This window comes from Staurois parvus, unplaced genomic scaffold (genome assembly GCF_062004578.1).
Source record: "Staurois parvus isolate SC_StPar_1 unplaced genomic scaffold, SC_StPar_1.0 ptg001028l, whole genome shotgun sequence".
Taxonomy (NCBI): domain Eukaryota; kingdom Metazoa; phylum Chordata; class Amphibia; order Anura; family Ranidae; genus Staurois; species Staurois parvus.
In genome coordinates this window covers 798,153-813,050 of record NW_028318824.1, presented here as the reverse complement: position 1 = coordinate 813,050, position 14,898 = coordinate 798,153, and the positions used below count along the sequence as shown (strand labels likewise).

The window sequence follows — 14,898 nt, the reverse complement described above, 5'->3', positions numbered from 1 at the left end:
AGGCATCAGACCATTGAAGCATAGGTAAGCATTCTTGTCTTTAGTTCTGCTTTAAGCTTTGAAAATGAAAGATAGAAGCTGATTGGTTGCATGCACCACTGCTCCAGATTCCGTCTGCTCCAGTTTTGATAAATATCCATCAAACAAAAATCAGCGAGCGCTCAGGACAAAAAATCGCTCAAGCTGCAAATGCACCGACAAAGGAACCCTAAAGCTTTACAAGTAATTTAGAAAAACAGTGCAACGCTAAGAAATTAAATATGAATTAAAATTGAAAGATCAAAAGAATGTGTAACATCAAAAATAATACAAATCAATTCATCAAAATAAAATATAAATTAAATAGTGGTGTATAATATAAGTGAATAAAGCGCTATATTAGGTGCCAAAACTAAACGTGATATTGTGTACAGTCCTTATAACAAAAAAAGTGTTCATAGATTGATGAAGGCTTGACACGATCAGGTCAGCATATAGTGCTCCATAAAGTTCTAACGCATTTGTGACATCCAATAAATCCATGTGACTTAATCCGTGCGAAAGACTGTAGGAAATGTGCATTCACCAGATACATATAATTAACGCACAATATGCTGAATTTGAATCTGTAGGAAACCCCGCTTTAACTGGATCTGCCAGACTGCATGCAACCAGGATCCCTCCTCTGGACACAAGCCTCCTCTGCAGCCACGCTCCCACTGGGGTCCTGGGAATTCTTAGCTCAACTCAGAGCCTTCCTCTCGGCCCTCCTTCAAATCCATCTTTACGGAATGAGGAGCAGAACACAAGGCCCCCACAGCAGTCTTCTCTGTATCTATTTCTGTGATGTACACAACTTCCCAGAATCCATCTGTGAAGCACGTTCTAGATAAGATCTCTCCACACTGCGCACACGTATCCCTCGCCTGGAACCTTTCTGTCTTAGCTCTGAGCAGCGCACTGTGATCAAGCTTTCTGGCTGTGATTGAGCTGTCAATCAGTGCAGACCATAGGAAAAATGCACAGGGCCAGTCAGAGTGGCTCTGTGCCTTGTGATTGCTTTTGAAGGCAGATCACAGAAATCACAAAGGCAAACACAGCCTGTGTTTGCATCGCAGCGCCTTCTTCTTCTCACAACATAAGAAGCAGAATTTTATAAATAAAGGGATGCTAAAGAGGAAGATAAGGGTAGTTTCAAGGGGTGTTTGCGTATACGTACAGGAGCATTTTTTAACTTTCATGCCACCCTTCTCTCCTTCACATTAACCTCTTCTTTCATCTCCATCCTCTTTGTAGGTGACCTGTACATTAACCCCTTCACCTTCTTTTCCAATTGTCTCATTCCTAAAAAAATATGATCACCTTGGGTTGTCTGCGTTCCAGAAAGGGGTCATTCTGGGGGTGTTCTAAACATATTTTTAAAAATATGGACATTTTGAACAAAAAGTAAGGGAAACAAGTTTTCTGCCAGTTTTGGGGTTTTTTTTGTTCTTATATAGTAAAAAACAATGGTTATTAGAAACAACAGAAAGCTGTCTCAAAAATTAAATAAAATGTATTTGGGTACAGTAATTGTCAGTCAAACCATCACAAGGCTGGAAACTAGAAAAATGGCCTGGTAATGAAGAGGTATATGCAGGCTAGTATTCAAGTGGTTAAAGAGACCCTGTCATCACATCCTTCCCAGTCATCTATGTACATGCAGACAATCTAATATATATATTTACATTACCATCTGCTGCAAGTTCAGAAATCTCCTAAGACTGGTACTACTGGGTACTGTAAGGACATGTAATTGCCTGCATACATTTATAAGACAGGTCCTCTTTGATATGGTGGGGGAGGGGCATCACATACCATCAGATACCTGTAAGTATCTCTATCTCACTTTATAATATTACATTGATATATTTGCTTTGGCAGCTCCTATAGCTGTAGCCTCTGTAAGCCCATGTAATATATATTGCCTACAATACATGTATACAAGTGTCAGGATAGGAGGTGGTGACAGGGTCTCTTTAAAGTGTAGCTAATGGCAAAACTTTTTTTTTTCATTTCGGATTTAGGCGGCTATAACCCCTGTCAGTTTTTTTTTTTTTTTCAATTTATGTCCCATTGAGATTTCCCTTCACTTCCTGTCCCAAAGCCAAAACAGGAAGTTAGAGGAAATCCCTCCAAAAAATTAAAAGCATTAGAAAAATTATATAAGAAAAAATAATTTAAAAAAATGTAAAGTGATTGTAAAAGTTCAGTTTATTTAAAAACAAATAACGAACAGATTATACTTACCTGCTCTGTCTAAGGGTTTTGAACAGAGCAGCTCCATCCTCCCCTCCTGGTGCTCCTGACTCCTTTCCCCGGCCGAGTGCCCCCAAACCAAGCCACTTGTTCAGAGAATGGCCATACCCCTTCCTCACTGGCTGTGTTTGACAGCAGCAAGAGCCAATGGCAGCCACTGCTGTCTGAGTCAATGGGGATGGAGAGAGCTGCTGCTGGCGTGCACATCGCTGGATCAGGATCTGGCTCAGGTTAGTACGAGGTGGTATCAAAAAGTTTTGAAACTAGTTTTGTAATATGCTAATAGATGGCAGCAGAAGGCTGCATGCACAGTCACAGGGAACACCGACCTTCAGAAGTCAGTGTGCCAAAAGACATTGTCCTGTGTACATCGGGAGCTGTGCAACTGGTGCTTTTCCGACCACGTGCGTTACCACGTCTGCCATTTCATCATGGACAGCACGTTAGAACAAAGAGCAAACGTGAAATTCTGTGTGAAACCCATACACCCAAGTTTTGTCACTGGTGATGATCATGGACATGAAGGACGGGTCACCCGTGGCACGCTGATGGGAGTTCTTGGCAGACTTTGATGCAGTGTTCCTTCTGCTTCTGGGTCAGCAGCCTGGAGACGAACTTGGTAGCAACACAGTGCATGTTCAAATCACACGTGTGGATTGCCTGGACTGTTCTGTATGACACACTTACAATGGTAGCATGGATTGTCCTCCAACGATCATCATGCACAAGTTGCTGAAAGATTTTGACATCTTTGGGGGTTGAGCTTGTTGAAGGTCTTCCTGATCTCGTTGTCTTCCAGTGATGTTCTTCTGCTCAACAAGCCTTTATGCCACTCAAAACACCTCGAACAACTGATTGCAGCATTGCTGTAAACTTGGTGAATCATACAAACGTCTCTGTGGCAGACTTCACGTTTTGATCTTTGTTCTAACTTGCTGTCCATGATAAAAGAGCAGATGTAGTAACGCACGTGGTCAGAATAGCACCAGTTGCACAGCTCCCGATGTATACAGGATGATGTCTTTTGGCACACTGACTTATGAAGGTCGGTGCTCCCTGTGACTGTGCATGCAGCTTTGTGTTGCCATCTAAGTGTTACAAAACTAGTCTAGAAACGTTTTGTTACCACCTCAAATAAATAAATGAAAAACAACTTCAGTCTTTAGAACCACTTACCCTAGGTTCATACCCAAGTGTTTTCTGCAGCGTTTTGCAGAAACGCAGTACAGTCTATTTAACATGATTTCCTATGGGACATGTTCACACCTGTGCCTTTTCACCCGGTGTATTTTTGGAAAGGGTCAGGGACTTTTTTTAACTCAAAGTTGCGTTTTTGTTTCTATAGACTTCAATGGAAATGCTGCAGAAAAGTATGTATTGCATTTTGCTGCGTTTTGCGTTTTAAATCTGCCTAGCAACAAGAAAAAATTTAAAGGGAGCTGAGGGAGAACTTCTGAGAGGAGGAGAGCGGAATTTGGAGGTGGAGGAGATTTAAAGGTATACACACCCTTAAGGATATCGTTCTTACTGATTGCTGTGTATGCCATGGAGAGGAGCTTTTGTTTGTTTGGCCATTGAGATCCATCCGGTTGAGGATTGTCTACCTGCATTTATGCTTTGTGACTCCTTGAGGGTCGCACTTTGAAGGTGAGCATGCATGCTAGGCGGTGAAGGATTGCCCTTTTGTTTGGTCACTGAATTCTACACGGCTTTGTGTAGAAGAATCAAGCAACGTTTTGGGATTTTTTTTGGGGGGGGGGGGGACTGTTTGTTGGTTTTTGTGACTTGCTTGTCGTCCATTTTTTTCGCAATTGATTGTCTTTTCATATGATTTATTGCATTCACTAATTGGCCACGTTTATGTTTGGTGTCACTTTTTTATGTCACTTTTATATCGCCATTTGACAAAATTTTTCATATATTTTCCTTTATGATATTCTCATTTGTCCACTTCACATTTGATGTTTTCTAGTCACTATTCGGCCATCTTTCATTTTTTTGTCATTTCCTAACGCTACTTTGTATCGCCATGGGCAGTGTTTTTGGTTCTTTTATATGTGATTTTTATGTTACTTATCCACTGACATTTGATGTATTTGCATTCACTTTTTGACCACTTTTTTTATCCTTACTGCCACTTGTTACACATACTGTGGATTCACTCCTGTGGATATTATTGTGCACACTGGTTACATGGTTTGTGATTGTTCACTCATTTTCTGATTTATGGGATTGTTCACTCAGTCATTTATTAGTAGTTTTATGTGTCATTGGTTATTGAGGGTCACTCATTCTTGGGTAAGTAGCGCAGCACCATTTTTTCACTCACAGTCCATTTAACATGATTTCCTATGGGACATATTCACACCTGTGCGTTTTCACCCGGTGCATTTTTGGAAAGGGTCAGGGACTTTTTTGAATGCAAAAAGTTGTTTTTGTTTCTGTAGACATCAATGGAAAGCTGCAGAAAAGCATATATTGCATTTTTGCCATGTTTTTTGTGGTTTAAATCTGGCTAGCCACATGAAAAATTTCTAAAAAAAACGAAAGGAAAAAAGCAAAATGCATAAACGTGACAAAAACACAAAATGCAACTCAAAACGCAATGCAGGAATGGCTCAAACGCAACCTGCAGAGGTGTGAACCTAGCCTTAAAGCTGCCCCATCACCCCCCATATAAAAAGCGCAATGTAGGGTGAGCATGTGCATGTGAACACCAATTACGCCTCACATGCGGCAACACTGCAAATGTCGGAGAGCCATAATTCTCTCCCATGGTTAACCCTAAACTGATGACCTGTAGCGACTTGTACTGCATCACCTATGACGGATTTTGGGCTCGGTATTTTCATGCGATTCTGTGGGTGTGTGCAATATTAAAGCATGACATGTTTGGTATTTATTTACTTGACGCAATCTGATCATTCACATTTATTGCCAAAAAAATGTGGCTATTATCTTGTCTGTGTTGCACCAAGCACCCGGTCACATCAAAGCCGATTTTTGAAATTGTGCGACTTACCTTGAAGTCGCACGATTTCCAAGTCAGGTGACCTGCCGATTTCAGTTGCAGTTGACACAAATGTCTATGCAGATCGCACCAAAAGTAGGGCATGTACTACTTTAGAAGTAGATGCAGATCCGACCAAGTCAGAACCGCACCGATATGACCGCACTAATTGTGGACAATAGGGTGCGACTCGCCATACGATTTGCAAGTCACCTGGCAAGCAGATCACATGCCAAGGTGACCGGGGTGTAGTTAATTTCAGTGAAAATTTGTGTTTAAATAAATGTACAATTACACCACACAACAAATTGCAGCGACCACCATTTTCTTCTCCGGGGTCTCTGCTTTCAAAAAAATGAATACAGTTTGGGGGGTTTACAGTAGTTTCTAGTAAAATTGCTGATTTTCACGTGTGTGCAAAAAATGAGAAAGTGGATGAGCAGTGTGCAGCCCCACTCTGTGCCATGCTGGAGCCGACTGTGCTTCGGGTAGGAGGCGGGGGCAGCAGTGCTGTGGTGATGCAGATTCAGCGGACTTTCAGGGCTCCCGTCTGACCAATCCTGCACAGACACAAAAAAAGAACACCAAGCTGACCATCCAGCCTCAGCCTGGACTCCGGCATCCCCGCCCACTACACACTGCTACCCCTGACGTCACTCCCAGAAAAAAACACGCAATACCAGCGTGGGAACGTTGACAGGGGCGTGGCGCAAAAACCGTACCCGACACTAGGCAAGCGTCTGGTGGGCGTGGTTTTGTTTTAGAAGGGCGTGCCCGGCGTCTGGTGGGTGTTCTACCAACAACAACCCGGATCTCGCGAGGTTTAGAGTTTTGGCGAGAGTTTGTGGAAGATGGCGCCTGTTGTGACAGGGTAAGTCTGGGAGTCGGGGGGCTGTGAGGGGGAGCGGGGCGGGATGAGGGGGAGCCCCGGATCGGCGAGAGGAGCGTTGTGTTCTGCTGCTGGTGGGGAGAGGGGGAGGCCCCGGGCTCGGGGGGAGGAGAGGGGGGAAGTGGCAGCCATAGCGGCTCAATAGTTGGGGCTTCTGTCGGCTTCCTCGCCCGGGTCTACGGGGGAAAGAGTCTTTGTCTGTCCGCCCGGCTGTGTGTGTGTGATAGGTGCACGGTGCTTCCCCCACACAGACCTCCGCCATGGAGGAGACCCGCACACCGCTGACTGATCCTCCTCCTGTGTATGGATGGCATCATCATCAGCCCTCATATCATCCCTTGTATCCTCCCCCCGAATCATAAAACCACATATTCCCCCTGACCCATCATTGCCATCCCTCATATACCCCCCTGATCCATCATTACCATCCCTCATATACCCCCCTGACCCATCATTACCATCCCTCATATACCCCCCTGACCCATCATTGCCATCCCTCATATACCCCCCTGACCCATCATTGCCATCCCTCATATACCCCCCTGACCCATCATTGCCATCCCTCATATACCCCCCTGACCCATCATTACCATCCCTCATATACCCCCCTGACCCATCATTACCATCCCTCATATACCCCCCTGACCCATCATTACCATCCCTCATATACCCCCCTGACCCATCATTACCATCCCTCATATACCCCCCTGACCCATCATTACCATCCCTCATATACTCCTCTGACCCATCATTACCATCCCTCATATACTCCTCTGACCCATCATTACCATCCCTCATATACCCCCCTGACCCATCGTTACCATCCCTCATATACCCCCCGACCCATCGTTACCATCCCTCATATCCCCCCCGACCCGTCGTTACCATCCCTCATATCCCCCCCCCGACCCGTCGTTACCATCCCTCATATACCCCCCCGACCCGTCGTTACCATCCCTCATATACCCCCCCGACCCGTCGTTACCATCCCTCATATACCCCCCCGACCCGTCGTTACCATCCCTCATATACCCCCCGATCCGTCGTTACCATCCCTCATATACCCCCCCGACCCGTCGTTACCATCCCTCATATACCCCCCGATCCGTCGTTACCATCCCTCATATACCCCCCCGATCCGTCGTTACCATCCCTCATATACCCCCCCGATCCGTCGTTACCATCCCTCATATACCCCCCCGATCCGTCGTTACCATCCCTCATATACCCCCCCCCCGATCCATCATTGCCATCCCTCATATACCCCCCCGACCCATCATCATTTGTCCCCTGACCCATCATTACCATACCTCATCTACCCCCCTGATCCATCATTACCACACCTCATCTACCCCCCTGACCCATCATTACCACACCTCATCTACCCCCCTGACCCATCATTACCACACCTCATCTACCCCCCTGTCCCATCATTACCACCCCTCATATACCCCCCTGTCCCATCATTACCACCTCTCATATACCCCCCTGTCCCATCATTACCATCCCTCATATACCCGCCTGACCCATCATTCCTTCCCTGACCCATAATCATCAAACCACATTACCCTCCTTAACCCATCATTACCATCCCTCATATACCCCCCCTGACCCATTGTTACCATCCCTCATATACCCCCCCCTGACCCATTGTTACCATCCCTCATATACCCCCCCTGACCCATTGTTACCATCCCTCATATACCCCCCCGACCCATTGTTACCATCCCTCATATACCCCCCTGGCCCATCAGCATCCCTCCCCTGACCCATCATCCCTCCCCATATCACCCCTGACCCATCATTACCATCCCTTATATAACCCCCTGACCCTCCATCATGCGCCATTACCCTTCATCATCAAACCACATATCCCCACTGACTCATCATTCCTTCCGTGACCCATCATCACCATCCCTTATATATCCCTTCCGTGACCCATCATCACCATCCCTCATATATCCCTCCCCTGACCCATCATCACCATCCCTCATATATCCCTCCCCTGACCCATCATCACCATCCCTCATATATCCCTCCCCTGACCCATCATCACCATCCCTAATATATCCCTCCCCTGACCCATCATCACCATCCCTAATATATCCCTCCCCTGACCCATCATCACCATCCCTCGTATATCCCTCCCCTGACCCATCATCACCATCCCTCGTATATCCCTCCCCTGACCCATCATCGCCATCCCTCGTATATCCCTCCCTGACTCATTATCACTATCTCTCATACATCTCTCCCTGACCCATCATCATCCCCCAAGTATCCCTCCGTGACCTATCATCATCATCCCTCACATCCCTCCCTGACCCATCATCACCATCCCTCATATATCCCTCCCCTGACCCATCATCACCATCCCTAATATATCCCTCCCCTGACCCATCATCACCATCCCTCGTATATCCCTCCCCTGACCCATCATCACCATCCCTCATATATCCCTCCCCTGACCCATCATCACCATCCCTCGTATATCCCTCCCCTGACCCATCATCACCATCCCTTATATATCCCTACCTGACTCATTATCACCATCCCTCATATATCCCTCCCCTGACCCATCATCACCATCCCTAATATATCCCTCCCCTGACCCATCATCACCATCCCTCGTATATCCCTCCCCTGACCCATCATCACCATCCCTCGTATATCCCTCCCCTGACCCATCATCACCATCCCTCGTATATCCCTCCCCTGACCCATCATCACCATCCCTTATATATCCCTACCTGACTCATTATCACCATCCCTCATATATCCCTCCCCTGACCCATCATCACCATCCCTAATATATCCCTCCCCTGACCCATCATCACCATCCCTCGTATATCCCTCCCCTGACCCATCATCACCATCCCTCATATATCCCTCCCTGACTCATCACTATCTCTCATACATCTCTCCCTGACCCATCATCATCCCCCAAGTATCCCTCCGTGACCTATCATCATCATCCCTCACATCCCTCCCTGACCCATTTTCACCATCCCTCATATGTCCCTCCCTAACCCATCATCATCCCTTTTATATATCCACCCCGACTCATCATCGTCCTTCATTCCCCCCCCCCCCGACCCATGATCATCATCACCCTTCATATCCCCTACCCCGACCCATGATCATCATCATCATCGTTCATATCCCCCCCAACCCATGATCGTCATCTTTCGTATACCCCCCGACCCGTCATCTTTCATATCCCCCTCCCCCCGACCCGTCATTGTCATCTTTCATATCCCCCCGGCCCGTCATTGTCATCTTTCATAGGACAGCAGTGGTCTGATAGAGATTGTCCCCCCACATAGGACAGCTGAGGTCTGATGATGAATTGCCCCCCTAGGTAGGACAGCTGTGGTTTGATAGAAAATGGTCTTCCCCTTTTTTCTCCCTTGAAGGGACAGTGGAATTCTGACAGAACGTTGTTCCCCTTGAGATCTGATAGAGAATTGGCCCTGCTTGAGATAAGACCTTGAATGAAGGTCTGGTGAATTGTTCCTCTGAGGTAGGAGGGCAGTGAATATTATGGATGTGCGAGTTTCTGCAGGCGCCGGAGTATACCGGTGTATGTTCATTCATTGCAAAGGGAAGCTGTATGCTGTTTTGCAGCTAAGTGCGTGAAATCTGGATGTGGACTGCAGCGTCATGATGGATTGTGGATGCACTGATGGCTAAAAGGACAAAAAATGATTTGCACAACACCTCCCACTTACCAATGCTTTCTGGTTTTGTACTGGAAGTGAGGTCGAGTGAATAACTTTTATTATAAAAAGGTAATGCAGTATCCAGCGTATCTTATGAAATTGGACCGTTTGCAGATAATCGTCAGAGTGACGACAAACGCTAGTATCTGATCAAAGCATTGGAAGTGCTGTATATGACATGTCTAGATTTCCCACTATAAAAGAATTGGAGAAACAAATCCCCACTTTGCTTTAGGTACGATTGGCTGAATTGGGGTTGGAGGTGACCATGGTCCTTGTTGTTATAGACTGGTTACTCTTCAGATTGGGTGGCACTTATGTTCATTCTGCAGAAGAAAAATGCTGCGTCCACCTGCTCTCATAGAGACATTAGTAAATACCTGTTCCTGGGTAGGAAATTTGATGTGAACACCTTAAGAACAAGTAGCTCCAGCTCCAAGTCAGAGAATTTGGGAAAAACTGCACTACCACAACGCTCCAACTCAGAGTGGGTTCTGGTACGTCTCCAAATGTAGACCGTGAGAGTTTGGGCCGTGCACCAACACAGATGGTCATATTGGTACACAGCGGCTGTGTCAGTGCATCTCCATGTGGGTAAATGTTTCTGCTCGGGTATATGGTATTGTATGCCTCTTGTGATCGAGGCCTAAAGTAGACCTGAAGACTGCTGAGCTCCGGGCAAGGATGAAAGATAAAATGTATTAAATCTATAAAAGTGATTTTTTTTTTTTTTTTTAATGTAAGTACCTGAATTTTTCTCTTGAAATCTGCTGCATAGTAACACTCCGACTGGAAGTTCTGCATGCAATTGGACATGCTGATAGGAGCAAGCCAATAGAGCAAAGGGGTGCCTCATCAGTCCCTTGTGCTTTCCCTTCTCTATCAGCAGATGTCTCTGAGAAGTTAATACTATTGTATTTCTTCTGCAGTCTGTCCTTCAACAGTAAAAATGGTGTCAACCTACTGGCTTGTGTGGTAGAAATCCTCACTGGCTTGTGTTGTATTTTGTCTGTGCATCTAGCTTTTTGCCTCAAGTATTTAAAGTTAGCCAGTCCGTTTCAGCCTATTCCTCTTGTTATCCAATCTAGCAGTACCTGTGTGGAGACTATTGTAAGGTCTGTTTTTTTTTTCAAATCTTTCTGTCAATTAAAAATTAGCAGCTGTGAAAACTCAGACTGGAAAGTTCATTCCTCTGCAGTCTATGGATATAATGACTGCTTCCCGCCTTTCCTGATTGGCTGAAATTATGGAAAATTAGAAAAAATATGTAATTCAAGCCACTGGGGAAAAGGGGAGTGTAGGAAGCTAAAAAGCGAACACCAAATTTCATGTGCAACACTGTGTGTGTGTGTGTGTGTGTATATATATATATATGTGTACTGTTATGTGTATCGTATTGTTCGCTCCATAAGACGCACCTAGGTTTTAGAGGCTGAAAACAGGAAAAGAAATATTCTGAACTAATGGACTGCGGACACAGTACAGGGGATGACCAGAGACTGCGGACACAGTACAGGAGATGACCAGAGACTGCGGACACAGTACAGGAGATGACCAGAGACTGCGGACACAGTACAGGAGATGACCAGAGACTGCGGACACAGTACAGGAGATGACCAGAGACTGCGGACACAGTACAGGGGATGACCAGAGACTGCGGACACAGTACAGGGGATGACCAGAGACTGCGGACACAGTACAGGGGATGACCAGAGACTGCGGACACAGTACAGGGGATGACCAGAGACTGCGGACACAGTACAGGGGATGACCAGAGACTGCGGACACAGTACAGGGGATGACCAGAGACTGCGGACACAGTACAGGGGATGACCAGAGACTGCGGACATAGTACAGGGGATGACCAGAGACTGCGGACATAGTACAGGGGATGACCAGAGACTGCGGACACAGTACAGGGGATGACCAGAGACTGTGGACACAGTACAGGGGATGACCAGAGACTGCGGACACAGTACAGGGGATGACTGCTGACCTTTGGGGAGGGGGGGGAGCGGTTACCTGAATTTGACAGGTACCCGCTCTTCCACGGAGTTGTTCTTTGACCTTACCTGTTCCTCTATCCAGCGGTGCGCTGTCTTCCCGGCTTCTGTAGTGTGGGCACTGGGCTTGACAGCCGGGTGCCCAGTGCGCATGAGCGAGAAGCGCTGCGCTTTGTGATTGGTCTGGCGGCTTATGGGACCTGTCATGTGTCCCAGGTGCTGCCCTACCATTCACAAAGAGCACCGCTTCTTGCACATGCGCACTTGGCACCCGGCTGTCAAGCCCAGCACCCACACTACAGAAGCCAGGAAGACAGCGCACCGCTGGATAGAGGAACAGGTAAGGTCCCGCTGCAGAGCTGAGCGGCCGGCCCGCTATTCTGACGCGGCGGTGGAAATACCGGACCAGTCGCTCCATGAGACGCACTGACATTTTCCCCCCTTTTTTGGGGGGAAAAAAGTGCGGCTTATGGAGCAAAAAATACGGTATATAATAAACACAGGTCCATATATATTTGGACACTGGTACAATTTTCATTCTTTTGGCTCTGTATGCCACCAGAATAAATTTAAAATGAAACAATCCAAATGAATTTAAAGTGCAGACTTTCAGCTTTAATTCAAGGGGTTGAACATAAATATCAAGTACAAATTTTATTAATTGCAACCATTTTTATACATAGTCCCTCCATTTTCAAGGGCTCAAATGTAATTGGACAAATGAATATAATCATAAATAAAATGTTCATTTTTAATATTTCGTTGAGAATCCTTTCCTGGCAATGACTGCCTGAAGTCTGGAAGCAAGTGAAAAGTGGGTTGAGATCAAGTGATTGACTCGGCCATTGCAGAATATTCCACTTCTTTTCCTTCAAAAGCTCCCGGGTTGTTCTTGCAGTGTGTTTTGGATTATTGTCCATCTGTACTGTGAAGTGCCGTCCAATAAACTTTGCTACATTTGGCTGAATCTGGACTGACAGTATATCTTTAAACACTGCAGGATTCATCTGGCTGCTTCTGTCACATCATAAATAAACACCAATGACCCAGTGACACTAGAAGCCATGCATGCCCATGTCATCACACTGCCTCCACCATGTTTTACAGATGATATTGTGTGCATTGAATCATGAGCTGTTCCAAACCTTCTCCGCACTTTTTTTTTTTTTCATTCTGCTACAGATTAATCTTAGTTTCATCCATCCAAAGAATACCTTTCCCGAACTGGTTTGGCTTTTTTAGATGTTTTTTGGCAAAGTCTAATCTGGCTTTTCTATTCAGTCTTATGAATGGTTTGCACCTTGTGGTGAACCCTCTGTATTTGCTCTCAGGAAGTCTTCTCTTGATTGTAGACTTTTACAATGATATGCCCACCTCCTGGAGAGTGTCCTTCACTTGTATGGATGTTGTGAATGGGTTTTTCTTTACCATAGAGAGCATCCACCACTGTAGTCTTCCGTGGACGTCCATGCCTTTTTATGTTGCCGAGCTCACCAGTGCGTTCTTTCCTCAGAATGTACTAAAGTGTTTTTGGCCACTCCTAATGTTGCTGCTATCTCTGATGGATTTGTTTCATTTTTGAAGCCTTACAATGGCCTGCTTCACTTGCATGGACAGCTCTGTTGAACACAATGCAGGTTCACAGCAATAGATTTTAAATGCAAATACCACACTTAGAATCAACTCCAGACCCTTTACCTGCTTAATTGATGAAGAAATAATGGAGTAGCCCACACCTGGCCACGAAACAGCTTTTGATTCAATTTTCCAATTACTTTTGGTCCCTTGAAAAGGTGGATGGCTATTCTTAAGAGCTTTAATTCATTTATATATTGGTAAATACCTGAAAAAAACGAAAATTGTGCTTGTGTCCAAATATATATGGACCTAACTGTATGTATACTCTACATATACACACACGCTCACTGGCTACTTTAGTAGTTACATGTTGCTAGTACTGGGTGGGACCCCCTTCTGCCTCCAGAACTGCCTTTAATTCTTTGTGGCATAGATTCAACTAGGTGTTGGAAACATTCCTCAGAGATTTTGGTCCATATTGACATAACATCACGTAGTTGCTGCTGATTTGTCAGCTGCACATCCATGATGCGAATCCCCCATTCCACCACATCCCAAAGGTGCTCTATTGGATTGAGATCTGGTGACTGTGGAGGCCATTGGAGTACAGTGAACTCCTTGTCATGTTCAAGAAACCAGTTTGAGATGATTTAAGCTTTGTGACATGGCGCATTATCCTGCTGGAAGTCGCCATCAGAAGATGGGTGCACTGTAGTCATAAAGGGATGGTCATGGTCAACAATAATATTAAGGTAGGCTCTGGCGTGTAAACAACGCTTAATTGGTAATAAGGGAACCAAAATGTGCCAAGAAAATATCCTGCACACCTTTACACCACCAGCCTGAACCGTTGATATGAGGCAGGATGGATCCAAGCTTTCATGATGTTTACACCAAATTCTGACCCTACCATCTGAGGTGGTTGTGTGAAAATCGCAGTAGATCAGCAGTTTTCTTGATGACTGTGGTCCCGGCTGCCTGGAGATCGACAAGATCCTCACGTGTAGTTCTGGGATGAATCCTCACTATTCTCATGATCATTGATACTCCATGAGGTGAGATCTTGCATGGTGCACAAGGCCTAGGTAGACTGACAGTAGTTTTGTTTCTTCCATTTGCGAATGATTGCACCAACTGTTGTCTCCTTCTCACCAAGCTGCTTGGCAATAGTTTGGTAGCCCAGTCCAGCCTTGTATAGGTCTACAATCTTGTCCCTGACATCCTTGGACAGCTCTTTGGTCTTTGCCATGGTGGAGAGTTTGGAACCTGATTGTTTGATTGCTCCTGTGGACAGGTGTCTCTTATACATGTTACAAAATGAGATTAGCAGCATTCCCTTTAAGAGACTGATTCTAATCTCAGCTTGTTACCTGTATGAAAGACACCTGGTAGTCAGAAATCCTGCTGAATGATGGGATC

The 14,898-nt window shown here is 45.7% G+C and overlaps 1 protein-coding gene across 1 annotated transcript in view; it reads left to right on the top strand.

Moving 5' to 3' along the window:
* Nucleotides 1-6,062: 6,062 nt before the first annotated feature.
* RBPJ (recombination signal binding protein for immunoglobulin kappa J region) overlaps nucleotides 6,063-14,898 on the top strand; it is a 116,610-nt gene continuing 107,774 nt past the window's right edge. The window contains exon 1 of the mRNA XM_089657796.1: nucleotides 6,063-6,158. Coding sequence (XP_089513922.1) covers nucleotides 6,139-6,158 — 20 coding nt within the window. The 5' untranslated portion in view covers nucleotides 6,063-6,138. The remainder of the gene's footprint in view (nucleotides 6,159-14,898) is intronic.